At 51.0% G+C, this 20,233-nt stretch overlaps 1 protein-coding gene across 15 annotated transcripts in view; it reads left to right on the top strand.

Moving 5' to 3' along the window:
* IGSF9B (immunoglobulin superfamily member 9B) overlaps nt 1-18,219 on the top strand; it is a 64,559-nt gene extending 46,340 nt beyond the window's left edge. For 8 of the 15 annotated variants that reach the window (XR_010147714.1, XM_016922322.4, XM_016922324.4 and 5 more), the window contains 2 exons: nt 2,633-2,754; nt 5,382-18,219. Coding sequence is in view for 8 of the 15 variants with exons in the window: in XM_016922322.4 (XP_016777811.1) it covers nt 2,633-2,754; nt 5,382-5,590 (331 nt within the window). In the remaining 7 variants the exon portion in view is untranslated. Of the gene's footprint in view, nt 1-800; nt 2,757-5,381 lie in introns of those variants that run through there. The other 7 variants (XM_063784610.1, XM_054662866.2, XR_010147715.1 and 4 more) reach the window with 6 other exon arrangements.
* The last annotated feature ends 2,014 nt before the right edge of the window (nt 18,220-20,233 follow it).

Raw genomic sequence — 20,233 nt, 5'->3', positions numbered from 1 at the left:
AGCCCAGAGCTAAACAGGTGGACAGCAGGTGTCCCGGAAGGGCTGGAGCTTGGCTGTTTCTCAAGGGAAAATCGGCTGCTTCTGGTCACTGGATCATTACTGTCTGGGAATTTTTGCTTTGACGATACAACTTAAGCAGGCTCCTCTCCAGCCCTGGTCTGTCTCACCGGGGCTGTTCCACCAAAGCACAGAACGTCAGTGCTCGCCTCAAGTACGTTGCAAGGCAGATCTATTTCTCAGGTGTGGCGGGGATGCCATGCTTTTCTTCTTTGTAGCTGCTATACCTGTGTTGATTGGGAAGACGCTGGAAGGGCAGTGGAGAGGTGAGCCTAATGTTAAGAGTCTTGGCTCTGTCCCACGATGACTGGATGATTCGACAGGTTGCTCACCTCTCTAAACTTCAGTGTCTCCATCTGAAAAATGGGGGCATTGTAGTATCTACCTCTTAGGTTTGCTGTAGAGATTACAGGCAATTATTGTACAGCAGTGCCTGCTGTGGTAAGTGGTAAATCAATGCTAGATGATAAAAATGACAACAGTGATAAGATGTTGATTCTAACCATCATATCACCCCTGGAAGTTTCACCTGGCTTGAAGAATCCCTAACAGTTTTCAGGGCACCCTGTACCGGTTTCTCTCGTGCCCCAGCGGTCGCCCTGGATGACATTGGAGAGCACTCTTCTTGCCGGTCATGCGCCTCCCTGACCACACGTCGCTCACCCTGTGTGGTCCTCCTGAAGAGGCCGGCCAGGAGACAGAGATCGACTGAACAGGTGGATTCACATTAACTTTCCTTCTAGGCAGCATGAAGAAGCCTCAGTTGAGGATGAGAAGGGGTGAGGATGTGCTATCCACACTGGGAAGGTGTGCTCCCTCCCGCCCGGGCACCTGCACCCTTTGTCTGCCTTCCCGCTTCCTTCCCAGCTGCTGCTGCGCTGTAGGATCTCTCTGGGTAGACTGGCATGTTTGGCCACTTCTTCACGAGAGGGCTGTGTGTGCCTGTGTGTGCACCTGAGGGACCCTGTGTAGCCTTCTTAGCTCTGCTGTCAGGGCTATGGAAAGTCAAGAGGTTGACCGTGACCTGAACTTTGAGGGAGCCTTTTGAAACTTTATGGACTAAAGGACTAGAGACTGATGACATCCCCCAGGAAGATGGAGGTCACTGCATTGCCAGTGCATGCAGGAAACCCCAGAGACCAGAGGCTTATCTGCAATTAGTGTGTAAGTCTCCTCTTCCTGCCTTGCTGCCAACATATTTGATGCTGGGGAGAAGAGACTGCAGGCTTCCTATCCCTCTTAACATTTTTTTTTTTTAACCTCAGACCGCTTGCTGACCTTTGGGGTCTTCTTTTGCCCTCACAGCATTGTCTGTCCTACCTCTTTTAATCAGGACTTTCCAAAAACTGTTTGCAATGGAGATAGGGGAGGGAGTTGGGGGGTCCAGGAGAAGAAGAGCGAGGCACGCCTGTCCGCCGTGGCCCCGGAGCGTCCCTGCTTCTCTGATCACGTGCTAATGCCAGCGCTGGTGGGAAGACAGAGTGACCTGTCTTTTTCTCTTTCCCCTTCATTCCTCAGGCTCCGAGTTGGGTTACTTTGAGAAGAAATGGCATTGAGAACATGTCTTCTAGGTTTTCCTCTTTTATGACTCTTGAAAGATTCTCTCCAATATGCACCGAGTGTCACAGACTGCCCCTCCTCTCAGCTCTCTTGGCTCCCTTGTGTACCTGGGCTGCCTCACGGGTGTGGCCAGACTGTGGACCCTGTCCTAACCGGGCAGTTGATCCACCAGGCAAGTGACAATCAGGATGCAGGAAGAGAGGCCAGTACACATGGTCTGTTCCAGTAGCCTCGTTTCTCTGTCGAATCCTAAAATACAGAGGTTCACCACGTTCTTGTTACAGACAGCAAGGGCTCTGGGAGGCTACCAGATTTGGTTGTTCTGCTGTTATCTCCTGCCACTTTCTCCTGTTCTCTTACATGGCCGAGGAGAGCTGAGCCTAGTCTGCAGGGTCGAGGAGACACTGCCCTGAAAATGTTGGTCTATGACAAGTATTTGTTGCTGTTAGCTGCTGCTGTTCTGCGAGAATCTTGCAGCTGCAGAAGAAGCTGGCAAGGCTGGGTTTTGTGCAGCCTGTCTTACTGGGGGTCGGGTTTCTCACTCAGCACCCCCTTTTCTGGAGATGGAGGATGATTCACTGGGATGGGAGCTGCTTGCCCCCTGCTCTAATATGCCCTTTTACTTTCCATTCAAAGGTCTTGATTATGGTGATTTCTAGGAACTCCAGACGTTGAGCCTACTTCTGTCTCTGACACTAAATGCATCCCAGCTTGCGTTACATGGGAAGGTGCTTACTATTAAAATCTCTCTGTCTGCCTTTGCTAGGGTCTTCTGATTGCTCTGCAGGTTGGTTTCCATCCGAGGTGGGCCATGCTCCTGGAGCTTTCTACTGGGTTTTCTTCTTTCCAGGAGCAATAGAAAGGCGGGTGTCATGGAGCCATCGTGGGCACCTTGGGCTCTGTAGGACTGAACTCTGTCCTTCTATGGGTCAGCTACTTGGCTTTCTTCCAGCCCCTCTTCCAAAGCCTCACACATCCGGGAGCTGAATTGTGGCTCTCTGGTTGTCCTTTCCAGAACACTTCCACCTGCACCCGGGAACGCTGCTGCACCTGAGAGGCTGGAGGCTCTGAAATACCAACGGATAAAGAAGCCCAAAAAGTCATCCAAGGGCTCTTCGAAGTCAAAGAAACGATCCGGTAAATGATGGGCAGTGGCCCGCCCCGCTCCTCCCACCTTGCCTTGCCGTTGTCAGGAGGGTTATTGGGCTGCCGTTGTCAGGAGGGTTATTGGGCTGCCGTTGTCAGGAGGGTTATTGGGCTCAGGGCCCCAACCTTGGGCTTTCTCTAGAATTGAATCCACAAGCTTCTCTTGTCCTTTGTTTCTTTTTTTTAACACTATTTTTCAAGCAATACACAAACATAATTTTCATATACAAAACGAGAAAGATAAGGGAAATCTATCTGATTGCCCTTCCAATTTGTTTCCACTCACCTGGAGAACTGTCGTTTTCAGCATGTGTGCCTTTGGAAACTTTTCTGTGCCTACAGCTTCAGAAAATGTATCCTATTGTTTTAGTGTGTTTTCAAACAACACAAATAGTACAGATATATTTTTCCACTCTGCATTTCACCTTGCACATAACTCTATCTCCTTCCTTACTTCCCTTCTATCATTTCAGGCCTTCTAGTGAACAAAGGCATGACAGGACCCCATGTGGAGCTCAGGGTACACTGCAGCCTGGGCCCAGCCTCTGCAGGTTGGCTACACCCTTCTCAGTGAGATGGAGTGAAGCCTCCTTACCCCACAGAGAGGGTGCCTCTATCGAAGTATGTCCGATGTGTATCTAGCAGGGATAGGTAGCTTCTGAGTGCAAAACGAATTTAGCCCTCTTAAAGACTAGAAAATTCTTTAATATTTGTTAAAAACCCTCTTTTCATGAATGGTTTTAGGAGTGTTGTGGCAGTCTGTCAAGGAAGAATGCTGAACAGCTGCTTTGCAGAGCTTTGATAACTGTTGTAGAGTAACTCTCTTTATAGACAGGATTATGGGAGAGTGTTATACAGAAATTCAAAGCCCCACGAATCTCTGGGAGACGGTGATCACTTATGATCACTTAGCCTTTGGCTGGTACTAGTATACTTTCAGTTTACAGATGGAAATACTGAGGCAGAGAAAAAGAAAATGATGTTTTTAGGGCTTGGGTTAGAAACTGGAGCTCAAAGCTGCATTTTCAGCCAATTAAGCCCATTGTTAACCCATTTAAGACCCATCAATATATAGTTTTTATATATGTATAACATATATTTCTTTATTGCAAAAAAAAGTCACATCAGAGACCTGCATTCTCTCTTGTTCTGATGGCAGTGGTCCTGTTACCAGTTCTGTGGTGGCATCTTCCAAATGTCTGTCTTTAGCCCTTCCCTGAGGTCATGGCTGATATTTCCAGTTGCCAGCTGAACGTGCACTTGGGTGTTTCATATGCCTTTACGATGTCTAAAGCAGAGTTATTGATCAGCCTCTCCAGGTCTGCTTCTCCTCAGCTCTTCCTCAGTTTAATCACTAGCACTGGTACGCACTGGGGTGTCAGGCCCCTTAATTCCCAGATTCTTCCCTTGCCTTCATATCTTACATCGAGCCCGCTGGGTAATGCCTGTAAGCTCAGCCTTTGCAACATATCCTGAATCTGGCCACTTTCTGTTGTCTCTATTGCTAACTCTGTGTTCTGAGTCACTGTCTGTCCCACCTTGACTATTGCAGTACCTCGTGGCTGGTGTTCCAGCCCTATCCTTGTACCTTGCACCGTGGACTCCACACACAGCCACCACGGCGAACTGCAGGACACGTAGCGGCATCCTCTCTTTCAGTCACGAACACACACGTGCAGGCGTGTGCGCACATACACAAACACACACACACTTCTGATTAAAACCTCCCCATCGTAACCAGATTCCCATCGTAACCAGAACAGATTTCAAGCTCCTAGATGCCCTGCCTGTCTTTCTTGCCTCACTCTTTTCCAACTGAGATGACCTCCCTTCTGTTTCGGGGACACACCACATTTACCCTTAACTTGGAGCTTGCACACATGCCATTTCTTCTGTTGGGAATAATTTTTCTTCAGATCTGTGGAAGGCTCATAATTTAAGATGCAATTCAAGTGTTAACCCTTTAAGGAGCGGAGTAATGCCTCAGTTGACCCTATTTTATCTTTGTAGTATTTTCAGTAAGTGCAAATTTTATTTCTGTGTTTTTAAAGTCTTGACAGTTTGTCTCTTCCTCTGCACCCTCACATGGATGCATAGTCTTTGAAGCCAGCAAAGGCATTCCTGATTAATCTCCAGAAGGGCCATGAGGCAGAGGAGAGGCCCGGGCAGTCCAGGAAGGGTCAAGGCCTGACCGTTGCATGCGATTAAAATCTTGTATAAAGTCGGTCATTGCTTGGGGCAGATGAGAAAGATGTCCCGAGTCCCAGCCTGTTCCTTCCTGATCCCCAGTCCCTAGAATGATGCCTAGTACTCAAGAGGCACTAAAAGAAATATTTGTAGACTGATTGAGAAAGAAATGAATGAGAAGGAAAATCCTCTCCATTCCACTTTCTTAACTCTTATTCAAGTGAAAGGAGCAGGGTCAGGTTGCTGGTTGTCTTGGCGCAAAAGAAGGTGGTTTCTCTGCAGCAATTCGGTCTGGTCTCTCTAGACTCAGGTGATTCCTTTGTTTCAACATTAGAAACCCGGAACAAATGCAGGTGGAAAAGGTGAGCGGGCTGCGTGCTTCCTTTTCATCCGCTTGCTTCTCTTTTGCGTCCCTCTTCCTTTCTCCCTAGACGATTCTGCCTCCCAGACTCAGCAGCTTCCCAACTCTCAGGTTCTGTGGCCCGATGAAGCTGTCTGCCTCCGAAAGAAGAAGAGACATTCTCGTCCTGACCCCTTTGCCCGGCTCTCAGACTTGTGCCACCGCCAGCTTCCGGAAGACCAGACAGCGATTCTCAACAGTGTGGACCACGATGACCCAGGACATGCCACTTTGCTGTGACTCCACCCCACTCTAGGTGTCCCCGGGGCGAGGTTGCTGGGCTCAGGCAGGGAGGGCCACTGTGTGGGGGTGTGTCCTCCTCCGTCTGCCAAGGGTGGCCCAGACCTTTGTCCTGCATGCCCCCTCTTTTGCCAGAGCGGGTGTCTCCCTCCAGATCCTGGCCGCCTGTCTTCAGGACGGAGGGTGGGCACACCTTCCACCTGTGGGTCGAGGTCAGGAAGTGGATTGGAGACTGGGCAACACCTGTCTCCTCCCCTCCGCCCCCTGCTTCACTAGGTTGATTTTTCTCATCTCTTCCAATGTCTTTGGAAGTGAAGAGGAAAGCAATGGCTTTTACTGCTCTCTGCTTCTGTTTCAGTTTTTCAAGTCCTGGAAGAAGGCTGGACTTAATGTCCATCTTCCACACCCCACATATATATAGATATAGATACAGATGCATATGTCTGTAGTGTGTGGGTTTCTCTATGTGTGTATATATATATATATATATGTACATTGAGGCAAAGTGCTGTTGCTCTCTGTGGTCAGTGGAGGCAGGAGGAGGAGGGCAGCGGCCAGCTGGGGTTTGCGAGCAGGGCTGGCTGCACCTTGGCCAGGTGCCTGACATCTGTCTTGGGGGATTCTTTCTCCCAAAACAAGATCCGTGTCTCTCCGCTGAATTCTCCGTGTGTCTTCTACCTTCTCCCACCCAGAGCAGAAATGGGGCCTTGCTGTGATTACCGGCTGCCTTCCATGGGGGTTCAGTAATGAGTTACTGCAGAACTAAATTCAAGCCTTTGTTTCTTGGTTCCTGGGTGAAGAAGGGGTGGCCAGGCTCCTAGACCTGCATCTTTCTTCCTTCCAGCGTGGCTCACGCTGCAGAAGTAGAGGCTAACTCAGCCGCGGGGCTGAAGCAAGCCTCTGGTGCGCATGTCCAGCGCATCCGTCGGCACCCTTCCGCCCAGCCAGGCCGTGAGCTCTGTGGCCAAAGTCTCCCCCACTGCGGAGCCACCTGTGCTAGCGCCAAGCTGCCGGCTCTATTTATACCGTCCCCGGCTCAGCACTCTGTGCAGCGCTGTTCCACAGCGGCTGATTGGATCCTCCTTTGCTTTTGTGGGAGCTAATTCTCCAGATTGATTAATTACCACTTGTGCGGAGCCGCCTGTGGCTTTCCCGCACTCACCACGTGCTGCCTGCCGACTCTTCTCTGCCCCGGGGCCTTCGTCCTCCGGTGGACCTGAGCTGCAGGGGGATGGGCTCAGGTGAAGCTAGGGCGCCTCTGGCTGCTGGGGCCTGGGACGCTCTGGATCCTGCCCTCTTTGCCCAGTTCTATTCTGTGGCTGAGGCGTAGGAATGAAGGCGGGAGGGGTGGTGAGTAGGGTCTGGGCACTGACTCTTCCTCTGCCAAAGTCTGGTCCTGGTTCAAACTCGTAGCATCCAGAAGCTTCCTGAGATCATCTTCCCACTAAGATGTCTCTCTGCCGGTAAGATATGGTGCTGCCCAAGGGCAGGGCAGAAGGCCCCGAGGGCGGGGTGGAGGGGAGATCTGCCCCTCCCCCACTCTTGTGTAGGAGCCCCCCTTCTGGCTTGGCTTAGAATGAAGGTTCCTTGAAGTATTTCCTTCTTGGTGCTGCTGTCTTGGTGGGTTTGGGGGCACCCACCTCTCCCGAGTTCCCTGCTTGGACGTGAGCCACGGCAGCATTGGACGGCTTCTGCTGGTCTCACGCAGCTGCCATGGGCTTGGCCCAGTGACCTCGCAGGATGAGGCCTTGGATGGCTGCTGTCTCTTCTTGGCGTTTCCATCTTAGGGGATGGACTTCTTCTGTGCCACACCGGCCCTGGTCCTTCCTTTCACCCAGGGAGCTGAGGACCAGCTCCACCCTTGAGGTTTACCGTGCAAGTAACACGACCGCAGTTCCTTTCTGAACACATCTGAAGGGGTCATGGTGAGAGAGGCACGCAGGGGCTTCTGAGACTGGGCCGTGCACCCTTGGGGTGGAATCTGGGCCTTCCGGTTGATGTGCTTCTCTGGGGCGTCGGAATCCACTTGACCGCTGGGCACCAGCTCTGCGAGATGGAAGAGCACACAACTCTTTGTGTTCTTTTTTCCAGGTAGCACACCCTCTGCCCCCGCGTCGTGATGTGCTGCTCACTTGGGCGTCTCTCCTTGGGGATGACGGGAGCCGGCTTACCTGAGGTGTTGGGGTGGGAGGTGGGGGCTTACCGCAAGCTGACGTGCAGCCTTTGTGCACTGGCAGTGTGAGATTTCTACCCCAGAGGAGCTCACGGGGCTCAGCCAGGCCCTGGGATGCACTGGGATGTGGGCATCAGGCTGTCAGCCTTCAGGATGAATTTGGCCTACTTTTCTGAGCACCCTCCTGGGAATTCCAGCCCTCAGGTTAGAAAAGAAGAGGAGATGATGAGGTAGAAGGCTTTGCTTCTTTCGGATGTCATGAGAGGCTGAGATGCTCAGGCCGTGGCTGTGCCTTCCAGGGCACCCCCGTGCTAACCCAGGTGCTGACTCCTCCTCCGCTTCCTCTGGCAGTGCCCATGACCTCAGCACGTAGACCCAACGCGGGGAGCCGTGCTTTTCGCTGGTCACCGAGTGGCTGCTGTGCTGTGGCTTCCCTGGCTAGGGCAAGGACGTCAGGTCTGCCCATCTCTCAGTGGCCTGCCACTCATTCAGCTCCCCTGAGGGCTTCCTCCTGTGACAGTGTCCTCGGAGGCCAGCAGCCCTCCTGCAGCCCGTGGACGGCGATGGGATTGGTGGAACGCAGTTCCCTCCGTGGATAGAGGGCGAAGATGTCACAGGCACAAGTTTAGGTGCTGGGTATAGGCATGTGTGACAGCGTGGTTGTAAGCATGTGGGTGATGGGGGTGTAACCACCTCTAGGGACCAGTGTCCTTCATAGTCTGCCTCTGAACAATGGCAGTGACTACTGATCAGCTTCTTAGGACTTCGGCACTCACTCTGTAGGAGATCGCGCCTTCCAAACTTCCCCTTTTACGGTCTGGCGGTCTTGCAGTAGACACGACTCAGATGTAAACCTGCTTCTGTGTCTCAGATGTCTGTCTGCCTCTTCAGCATCGTGGCTGAGAACTGTGGCTGTTGTAGTGTCAGGTGACCCACAGACCAGGAAGAGGGGGAAACGGTTCTTAGCGGGGCCTGGACAACTGCATTTGCGTGGGGAGAGAAGATGTACGACGAGGCAGAGAGGCGAAGCCTGTCTCGATTTGCTGGTGGGCTGCCGTGGGCTCCCACCCGGTGCTGAGCGGGGTCCTGTGCTGGATTGTTGGGGTGGCTCTGGGCCCAGCATCTGGGAGTGGCCCTGCCTGCTGCCAGTCTGCCTCTAAGCAGCTTCCCTGGAGAGACTGGGGGTAGGACAGGCCTTTTGAGATCCTGCTTTCTTAGCAGGAAGGACGCCTTTTTCCCAGCAGGCTGGCGGGGTCTGTGCCCTCCTTGGAGGTGCTTAGTCCCACAACCATGCGCTTGCGGGAAGACTGAAGCCGGGTGGATTGAGCCGAGTATTTCTTGTTATTTTTCCATGCTCTCTGTCTTTATTTTTGATTTGTGATCTAAAATATTTGGGGTTGAACTGTTTTAATTTATTCCTCTGCCCTTTTTGTGCCGAGGAAACTGGGGTAAGGTTCAAATGTGAAATTTTCTGATTTTATTTGGGGTGGGGGACAAGGTTGACGAAACAGTAGCTTCTAGGGAGAAACAGATTTCACGGAGCCTCCAGCATCTTTGGCACTGCCCACGATCTGAATCTCCAGGGCTGAAGACTGCGTGGCTGGAATCTGTTTCTTCCCATTTTGTTAGCAAAAGCCTTTTCCAGGCTTGGGGGTGGGGTGGGGGAAGAATTGTACATAAAGTACATTTTATTAATCTGTAGAGAAACCTAGGAAAAGAAAAGCTAATGGTTAATCTTGGGCTTGCTTTGCTTGCATGTAAAGGAGCTTTGGGGGCACTGCAGGGATGGTTGGGGAGCTGCAGGAAGGGGCAGAGGGTGGAGCCGAGCGGGTCATGGAAGGCTCTGTTGAGTCCAACCTCTGTGGTACTCTAGGAGCTGTGCACATTCCCACTGGGGCTTCTAACCCAGCCCTGCCTGGGTATCTTCTTCAGATAAAGTGGATCTAGTAGGCAGTGTGTAGAGCCCCATGTGGCTGTGTGTGTTGCTTTAGGGAGAGGGCCAAAGAGGTGCCTTATTGGCCAGCTCTAGATTGACTAGGGTAATGGATGGGGCACTGGTGTTTCAGGAGGGGGAGTTGGAGAACTGGAGGGTGGAGGGGAGGCCTGTGTGCTTTGCCAGGTGTTGGTGAGGCTGGAAGGGGCACAGAGGGTGAGGTCAGGCATGGGTTAGGATGGTGAGACCACCCCAGGGGACACCAAGCCTCAGCATCTCTTTGAGTCATGTGATAACTTAGTTACTTGTAAGGGTGCAGGGTACACACTGGGGGATCATCCCAAGATGACGAAGAATGATTGCCTGGTGGGCATCTGGCTGGGGAGTGGTGGCCATGCAGGGCATGTGGGAGGGGGATCTGGGCATCAGGGACGGATTGTGGGGTGGGGTCCTGCATGTGAACGCAGACTGGATCTTGGGAGAGGTCTTGCTTCTTAGCTAGATCTTCCTTGCTTCTTCTAGAATTAGCCTCTAACACTAAGTGCCCAAACCAAACATGGACATCTTCTTTATATTGTATTTCAACTTCATTTGTTTTGGGGGCTCCTCAGGTCCAAAGCTGAGAAACTTGTCTTGAGATGCCCATCCTATCACCAGCTCTTCATCAGTGGAGAAGGAAGTGCCATTCTCGTTTTCCTAAGCTGCAGTGGTGGGTTGCCTCTCCGTCCACAATCTGAAAATGTTCATGGGCCTTGGTGATGGCGATGGTGATAGAGAGGGGGACCTGGAGCCTGACGTGCCTTCATCCCCCTTTCCTCTTGAGGTAGAGAGGCTTCCTTCAGGCCATGAAGTTGCACAGTGGCTTCGTGAGGCCTTCTCTTTACTTTCTCTTCTTTTGATAGGCTAAAGTCACTAGTCTGTGGTGGAGGTGGGAGGGCAAAAGAGTTTCACCTGAAACTCTTGGCTTGACCAGCCATTCTTCTCTCTTAAATGTCTCCAGCTCTGCTTCTTTTTAGATTAAGAGGCAGAATGAAAAATCTCTTCTTTAGAAGAAGTCAGTAAACCAAGGATCAAAGCCCAGATTGGACTTTCGCACTCTTACCAGCTTGCTGTTTGGCTAGGGGTACCAATCACCACCCTTCCCTCTGACTGCGAGTGAATCCACACTGGTTCAGAGCCTTATTTCTGGGTTCCTGTCTGTACTCTCAAAACCTTCTTTCAGGAGCAAGTATAATAACCCCACCAGATGTTCTGTGTGTTGGGTTGCCGAGAAGGTGGAAGTTTTTTTCAACCTCATTTTAAGCTGTTAGAAAAACACTCAGTAGATTGAATTTGGTCCAAAGACACCACCATCCCCTGAGGGATCCCATGTAGGATAAGGACAAATGAAGCATCCGTACAGGGGTCATTAATGGCTGCTCACATCTTAGAGAAGGAAGAGTCTGGGTATCTTGGTTGCCATATACTCTGGTGGAACAGTGGCCAGTCATTAAAATCACATGGGTGTTGTCTTCTGCGGTGTAGAAGACAGTAGTAGTAGTTAGGGTTTCGGACGAGAGCTGGTGAAAAGCTACCAGCTTTGGAGCCCTGGCTGGGAGAGCTAGATTGGACAGTTTTAACCCCGTGGCTCAAATGCTCAGCTCCTGTCACTGGTCCTTGGTTGTCACCATTCCCATCACACTAGATGGGGACGTGAATGGCTGCCTGGGCCTGCCTTTCTTTGGGGTCTTGAAGAAGTGTGCTCCACCAATCCTACCTCTCTGTGGCACTGGATTTCCTGGATTTATTTTGCGAACTAGGGCAGATTCTCCCTCGCCCCCCTGTATACACACCAGTTAGCTTCCCTTCCCTTTTCCTTTCCCCACTTCTGTATGGCTCCAGGGATCGTGAACATGTGCGTGGTTTACGATGGGGAGGTGGTGGGAGGGGCAGGGAATCTCGGAGGGCAGGGGGTTGGGCTGGGGAGGGGACTTGCATTTTCGGCCTTAGAAATGCTGCGGGCATGCACGTGTGGGGTTTTCACATAAGCCATGGGAAGGGCGAGTGCCCAGCCCTCCTCACACTGGTGGTAGAACCCAGGGCTTTGGCCTCCTTTTGGCATAGTGGTCTATGAAGCTGCATTTCTGGTGGAGGGATGGGCCTCCTCACGGTCATCTTGCAGTTCTTGAAAGGGTAGTTGTCAGCCACTCTATCAATGAGGTTTTATATGGCCTCCCATGAACAACGAGAGGTGTGCCATGGCCGACGGTGTCCTGGCAGGGCTGGAGAAGGGATTGTCTCATGTGTCCTTCTGCAGGCACCAGGTTGTCCCCCTGGTCTCTAACCCCCAGCCAGCTGTCTAGTCCAGTGTTTCTTTTCTGGATTCAGGAAGTAAGTGGGGTGTGTGTGTGTGTGTGGGGTGTGTGTGTGTATGTGGTGTGTGTGGTATATGTGTGTGGTGTGCATGTCTGTGTGTGGTGTGCATGTCTGGTGTGTGTGTGTGTTGTGTGTGGTGTGTGTATCTGTGTGTAGTGTGTGTGTGGTGTGCGTGTGTGTGGTGTGTCTGGGTGGTGTGTGTGGTGTGGTGTGTGTATTGTGTGTGTTATGTGTTGTGCGTATTGTGTGGTGTGTTGTGTGTGGTGTGTCTATTGTGTGGTTGTGTATGTGTGGGGTGTGTGTGGTATGGTGTGTGTGTATCTGGTGTGCGTGTATGTGTGATGGGTCTGGTGTGCGTGTGTGTGATGCAGTGTGTGTGGTGTGTGTTGAGTGTGGTTTGGTGTGTGTGTTATGTTGCGTGTGGTGTATGCTTGGTGTGGTGTGTCTGGTGTGTTTGGTGTGTATGTGGTGTGTGTGGTGTGTCTGGTGTGTTTGGTGTGGTACATGTACTGTGTGTGGTGTGTGTGTGTGCTATGTGTTTTGTGTATTGTATGTGGTGTGTTATTGTGTGTGGTATGTGTGTATTGTGTGTGGGTGTGGTGTGTGGTATGGTGTGTGTATGTCTGGTGTGTGTGTGTGTGATGTGTCTGGTGTGCGTGTGTGTGATGCGGTGTGCATGTGTGTGATGCGGTGTGTGTGTGTTGTGTGGTTTGGTGTGTGTTGTATTGTGTGTGGTGTGCTGTGTGTGTGTTTGTGTGTGGTGCGTGTGTGGTGTGTGTGTGGTGTGTGTGTGTGTGTGGTGTGTCTGTTGTGTGTGGTGTGTGTGAGAGAGATTTGTACAGACATGCTGATTTGCCTGCGTAGCGTCAGGCCCAGGAGACCCTCCTTTGTTTGGCTCTTTTGCTAGACAACTTCTGTTTGGGTAGGAGGGTCAAATTAGTAATGCACCATCTTTAATGTATTTTTTATGGAGACTGTACATAAAATTATATAAATCTACAGAATTGGTTCTATTTTAAGGAGAGAGGGGAATGTATGTGGGAGGCAAGGATCAGATGCAATCGTGGAGACTGGGAGCTTCGGGCGAGTGGCACTCGTGGGGTGTGGGGAGCGGGAGGGCAAGAGATGAGTGCCGGGCAAGATGGGCAGGGGCCCGTGCCCTCTGCACACATATATAAATATAAAGAACACCTAGATAAAGTCTATATATCTCTATATCTATATGAAGTCATAGTTTGCTTTATTTTTGTACCTGTGCTTAGAGATGTTTTGAGCAGTGCTACCTTCCCAGGCAGTCTGGGATACTAGCTCATGCCTTGACGCCACCTCCTTCCCTGCTCTTCCTTTGGTATTCTCTCTGTTCAGAGTTGCTTGGGTCTTTCTGATGGAAATGTGTATATACGAAAAGTTTGTAAAATAACAAAACAAATAACCCACCTGCAGGAAGGACAAGTGAGCTGAAGGTTGTGTGGAGCTGCGGGATCTGATAGCCCTGAAGAACCACGACCAGTGTGTCTCTTGCCACTTGGGAGGGATGTTGACTTGAACTTCTTTGCAGAGGGGCTTAACAGGGCAAGGCTGAGGAGATGAAAACTGACTCCGTCCCCACGTGGCTGTGGAAAGGTAACCAGTTCCTCAGAGAAAACCTGGCTTCACTGCATTAGAAAGGGGGTGGTTGAGACTACCTAGGGACCTACGGTGACACCTGTCTTGGTTTGTAGCACTGTAGCTCAGACAGCTCAGACCGCTCATAGAGGGCACGGCAATGGGAGAGTTTGTGAGGCTGGCTGCCTGGGCTTGGTCTTGGAGAACACATGGCCTGTTTAGTGTTGCTGCAGATTCTTAGAGCCAGTGTGAATGTGGTATGTAGTATAAATATGTCATCTATGTTTTTTTCAGTTATTTTTAATTGGAAATAAAGTGCCATTGCAGATAGGATGCTCCAATCCTGGGACACTGAGTGGAGGATGAGGAGGGAGAGATGAACTGTGGGCCGGCCTGGGAGAGTGGGTCTTAGTGGAACCTTCCTTCTGGCCTCCAGCCGGGGACTTACAAAACTGAACAATGTATTGGCAGAACTGGACCCACAATGGGAGATTCTGGGGAGCAGGAGTTCACTTGTATCTGAGCAGGAAGCAGTGTGCCCTGAAGAATACCTCTCTGAGCAAATTCCAGACCTCACACATATGCAAGGGCTCTGCCTTGCAGCCTCAGCAAGCGTCTCCTGGTGCTAGCTCCTTCCTGACTTGCCCGGAGCTCGGAGTGATGTATTTGAAGCCGGTGCTGGGCCAGATGGTGCAGGCAGTGAGGAGAGACTCAGGACTGCAACCTTTCGGCTCCTTATTCCTGCTCATCACTCAGAAAAGGGCAGTACTAACCCCTTTCCTAACCAAGACGTGGCACTCCCTAAGAGCTCTTGTCTATAGAGTTTGGTCCTTAGAGGAAAGCAGATGCCTTCAGCGTGAGAAGGGCTTGGTTGACAGTTTTGGGGTATTATGGGAAGAGTAGGTTGGGGTAAAGCTTGAGTCTAACTCTTGATCCTTACATGGACCTGTGAGGCCCTGCCATTCAGTCAGGCACTGTCCTTGGGTCCTCAAATTAACTGCTGAGAACACTCCCCACTTTCAAGGACGCTGATGGGAAATGGGCTCTGTCCATGCAGCTGGAAGGATCCAGTGCCGGTGCCACTGTCAGTGTGTCCATCCTTGCCTTGAATGATCTTTCTTGCAGGCTCCTGCAGCTGAGTGTTTCTTGTAAGATGTTTCAGGGGGATTGGGCAAGAAGAAGAAGTGCAAGTTCTGTTCCCTTCCCACCTTGAAGCCTTCCCAGGCCTCCACGGTCTCTGCACAAGGGAGGCTCCCATTACCGTTCTGTTGGCTCCTAAACCCACCATCCCCTCTCTTTCTGTGGACTCTGCCTGACTTCTGGCCACATGCAACCAGCAGAGTAAACTGCTCCAGCACCACGGGCATGTCCTCGGGCTTGCCCTCCCACCAGGGCCAGCCCAAGAGTAGGTCCTCAGCAGCATCAAGGTCTGGGAGAGCCACTGGCCCACATGTCACCATTTTATTCCTCAGCCTCCAACGGGACTCTTCATTTTGGGGAGGGAAAGGGAAGATGGGGCCATAGCCCCTACCTTGAAATTGTACAGTGTGGAGGGGATGTTAGTGCCTACCTGTGACCTTTCTGCTCCACTGCTCAGCAAGATGAGGTAAGGGTGGGTGTCAGAGGGGACCTCCAGCTTCTCTGAAGAGCCAGCCCTTAAGGCACTTGGAGCAAAGGTCACTGAGATCAGCTTTATGTGGAGTAAGGAGGAGGGCTGGGAACTGCTTGTGGCATCAGTTGGGGTGACAGGTGGATGAGTGTGCTCCGATGGAGCTTTTACGGCCCACAGCCACTGCCAGGAGCCTGAGCTCTTCCCCATGCTTGGGACACGTTCCTTGGTCCCCACAGCAGAAAGGACATTGAATTTTGGTGCTTTTCCCTTTTGGTAGAAGGTGGAGGTATCTGAGGAGTTGTTTCTGTCTTGCTACCTCTGTCTACTATATAGAGCAACAGTCGGGAATAGGGAGATGTGTGAGAATCACTCTCCCATGGATCAGTGTGGGCCCTGTCCCTCTTCCCCACTGTCACCAACCAGCAGCTTGGGGAAGAGGCTCTGTCGTGGATTTTTGCTGCGCGCTTCCCGCTTCCACTCTTCTTGGCGGTAGATGTTCATGTTGATCCACTTTGGGCGGTCTGAAAGTAGGAGGTGGGGGAAGAGGCAAGCCTGCACAGCACACTTCCTGTCCACAGGGGGTTGCCTGTGGCATTGGAGGGTGGAGTCTCAGAGTCCAGGGACTGGGAGGAAGGTACTTGTTGGGATGGTCTTGATTCAGGAACTTTAGACTGAGGTGTTAGAAAGGGGAATTGTTGGCTACGGGAGAAGAGCAGTTTAACGCTCCACTTGCTAAGGCGTCTGTATCAGTGTCAGAAGGTCTTGACCTCCCGTTCGGATTTAATTTCCTAACTGCCAGGTGTGGGGCTGGGGATAGAGGGCCCAGAAGGGGGCGCAGTCACTGACGTGAAGGGACCACATCCCGCTTCATGTCAGCGACTCCTGCCCCTTGGTCTTCAGTGTTTTTCTCTTCCCCAGGAGGGACTTTGATTATGCAGGATAGAATTCTCCCATCGCACACCTGGGGGCAAGTTTTAGATGAGCTTCTTTCCTCCATTTCACCCGGTGGTCTGAGGACACACAGAGGGTGGGGGTGAGCAGGCAGTGTGGGTGGGGAGGGGCTACCTCCCCCAGACCCCTTACAAACTCTGTACCTCTCGGTGCGTGGCAGCCTCTTGCTGTAGTTCTTTTCTGGATATGACTGTCAGTTTCGTCATGAGATTTCTTGCTCTCATTTCGAACTCTTTCTTTCTTCCACTTTCTTTGGGGGTGACCCCCGATCCATGCCAGGTCTTCCTGTGAAGACCATTCCAACCTCGTTTCCATTTCTTGAATGTTGAGTATTACAACATCACTGCGCTAGGGTGCTTCATGGTGCTGTTCTCGAAGAGGCCAGTTGGGCTGAATCTCCTTCCTCCCACTGGCTCCTGATATCTTGCTGTATTTTGTCTTCTTTCTGATTTTTCCCTAGGGGTTTGGGGTGGGTGACTTAGGGGCGGCTTTTGTGTTCTCCCTCTCTCTCTCTTTCTTTTCTGTATGTATGTATGGACTGGTTAAAGTGAGTTTGGGCAGCTGACTTTATGGTATGGGTTGGCTGACTTTTGTTCAACATTAAAGACAAACCAACAAATTGTACAGCTGCACACAGAACACCTTTGAGTGTGAACTTGAATGGCAACTAGAGGCTTACTTTTTGAACTTCAGGTATGTAACTCAAAAGTAAATAAAAACACTATTTTTTCAGTAAGCTTTTTTTTTCTTCTAAAAGATGACTTAGAAATCAAACTATAAGAACCTGAAATCGGTGCTGTACCAAAGCCTTATGTGAACATATTCTACACTCTGTATAACCTGTCTCTGAGGAGCTCCCTGCTCTATCACCCTCTTCTCAAAAGCCTGGGAATGCCAGCGCGTGCCAAGCCTGGGGCTGGGTCTTGGGGACCTGTGGGCCAAGGGCACCCTGGGAAGTAAAAGATGACAGTGAGGATGGGACACCCTTCTGCCGCCTGAGCAGACTGCAAGGAAACCAGATGTGTGTGTGTGCGCGCACCTGCATATATATGTGTGCATACCTGTGCGTGTGTGTGCGTGTGCGTGTGTGCACGCAAGAGAGCGAGAGCGGGAGAGAGCTCACAGGTGCACAGTGTCATGGTGAATGTACTAAGTACGAGCTTGAAGGGAGGCCCAGGTTGGCTCTGGGAGTGGGGCGGTGTGGGAATGAAGGGGGGATGCTCTCTCCCCTGTTTTCTGCCTCCTTCCCTTCTCCGTCAGGGAAGGGAGGTGTATTGGAAACAGCTACACTCTCAATCAGGTGCTTTTTTTCCCTCAAAATCTCCAAACTCAAAGCATTTATAAGGGGCCCTTCCAATGGGCAAGCACCCCCAGCCACCAAATCTCAGACTTCCAAGAGTAGGAGGAACTTTCTCCTCCCTAACCCTTCCTTGGTTTCCTGGGGAAGAGGGTTCTTCCTGCAGGGACCCTGGGCATCCTGCTCCTGGGCCTGGGCCTATAGACTGCCCTGCCCCTTCTTCCCAAACACTGAGAAGACCCCGCTGGAGATGACCCCAAAGCCACGCCTGCTCTACGGCCCTAAGCAATAGACGCCTGCCCTGGCTGCTGCTGATGGTGATCCCTTTGTCCTTTGACTTGGCAGTCAAAAATGGAGTGACACCCCAGACTCAGTCAGGAAGAGAACCTGCGGCCTGCCTCAGCTCAGGCCACCACGCCAGGCTCCACTCGCTGGTATTTCCAGGCTTGCTAAATACTAACCAACTCATCCCCAGTAACACTGCATGTTCATATCCTGAATTACAAATCAAAATGCATAAGCAAACGAGAATAAAGAAGGCACACATCAAATGACGAGATGTGCAGCCAGTGCAGGTACCCCGGGAGTGTTGCAAGTTAAACTGATGAAAAGACGTTTAGTATTTAATTGCTCCTCATGTAACATTACTCTGCTTCAGAAATGTTTTGTATTTTGATATAAATAAACATTTGCTAAAAAAGTTCATTTTCTAATTTTTTTGTGTACCTAGGGAGTACTTCCTGATGTTGTCTCACCCCTGGCCCTAGGTGTCCCTAATCAACCCACTTTAAACTCACGACTCAACATGATTCTGAAAGGATTTGCGGCTGGGAGATGAAGAGGTTGCCTTTCGTTCATTGAGCACACATGTACTGAGGGTATACTGTGTGTGAGTCACTGTTTAGTTCACTTGGGGTGCACAAGTGAACAGGCCAGACAAGGCTCCTGCTCCTGGAGGGCTTTCATTCTAGTGATAGGGACAGAGAATGAGTCATTATTGCACTAAGAAAATGACATCGAATGGCGTAAGGCAAAAAAAAGCAGGGTAAGGGGCAGCTGACGTACAGAAGGAAGGAGGGGGCTGCGGTTTAGAGCGCTATTTTAGAGTGCTCAGAGAGGGCCTCAGCGGGAGGCGGCACTGGAGCAAAAGCAGAAAGGGGGTGGCTTGTCTGGTGAATGCACACACTTCTCTTTTACTTTGTAGGCTCTTTGCACTGGCTCTTCAATTATGCAATGATGGTAATTTTTTGGTTGGACTCTATCTTTGTCTAAACGAGTCCCCAGCCAGCAAGTCCTGCTGGCCCTCGGCAAAATCTCATGCAAGAGTCGGGTGTGATGGCCCCTCTGTCTCAGCCTTTCTTTTCCCCGAGAGGGAGGGATGGTCAGGCTTCGGCATCTCACTCTGTCTCCTCCAGGGTTGAGTTTGGGGACTTGACTTCCTGCCCTGGCCCGTCCTCCTCCCCTTCTCATGCTGGATGTAGGCAATGCTCCCCTGGTTCCCTAGCAATACCTACTAGGCTGCCTTCTCATTTTATTTGGGATTTAGGTGGAGATCAGATGCCAAAATACGATATTCCTGTTTATGCGTACCAAGAGGAGAAAACAGCCAAATGATAAAACCAGCAAACGGACAGAAAAATAGGCCCATCTATACATGAAAACACCTGCGGTGGGAAATTCCCTAACAGCTGTGAGATGGGCTGTTCCACCAGGCAGGCCCTGTGTCCGCACAGCTTTCCTCTGCTTCAGTGATCTGCCACGATTCTCTTTCCTCCCTAGTTTCCATTCGCTCTTTCCTCTGCCCTCCCCTGCTCTTAGCAGGCCATGATGAAAATCTTTTTGATGTCTCTTCTACATTTGATCTTAATTTGTAAGAGCAGATGCATGGAGTGTCTCGCAGTCTCTTTCTTATGCATAGGTGAATATGGCCAAAGTTGCCAACCCCACCCTGTGAGAGCCAGCTCTCAGCTCATCCCTGAGGCTGTGGGCAGTGCGGTACTGCATTCCCCGCATGCCGTCGGCATTCTACAGGAGCAGCTGGCTGACCTCACAATCCTGGAACATTCACAGGCTCTCTGGCAAAGCTAAATTTTAAAAAAGTAGTGAGAAAAAAATAACTTTGGGCAGGAGGACCGTCTCTGTTAGATTTAAGAGACTTTTGCCTCTTTTTAAGATTGGGCCTAAATTCAGGTGCTCCGTACTTGAAGAAATCCTTTCATTTTTATTTCATCTGATGCTCACGATAACCTCACAGGTTAAGTAAAATAGGTCTGATTTCTCTCTTTTTTGGTCAGAACCAACGAATGAGCCAATCGATGGCCCTTCACGTCTTTGCCTCTTCTTTCTGCCTCCCTCTCTCCCTTCATCCTTTCCTCCCCTCATTGCTGCTCAAAGGCTTTAAGGCAGCAGGAAGTTGCCTAGAAAATAAAAATGAGGCCCAGTACGTTTTCCCTTAGGCCTCCTTTCAGGTCCACATGACACAGTCCCAGGACACCCGTGTTCCCCAAGTGAGGTCATGCAGCCCCTTAGGTCTAGGAAATGGCACTTGTGAACCCTGCTGAGCAATGCCAGGACTTTCATTAGTGGAAGTTTGGGTGAATTATGGTGCCAGAGAAAGAGTTAGGGGACATCAGGTGACAGCAAACTTTCTGGGCTTTCTACACCTTGAGATTGTGCTGATTTCAGGACCCAAGCTCTGCTGTGAGGTTTTGGGGAGA

The sequence above is a fragment of the Pan troglodytes genome, chromosome 9 (genome assembly GCF_028858775.2).
Source record: "Pan troglodytes isolate AG18354 chromosome 9, NHGRI_mPanTro3-v2.0_pri, whole genome shotgun sequence".
NCBI classification, from domain to species: Eukaryota; Metazoa; Chordata; class Mammalia; order Primates; family Hominidae; genus Pan; species Pan troglodytes.
The sequence above is the reverse complement of the archived record's forward strand: the minus strand, read 5'-3'. Positions and strand labels throughout refer to the sequence as shown.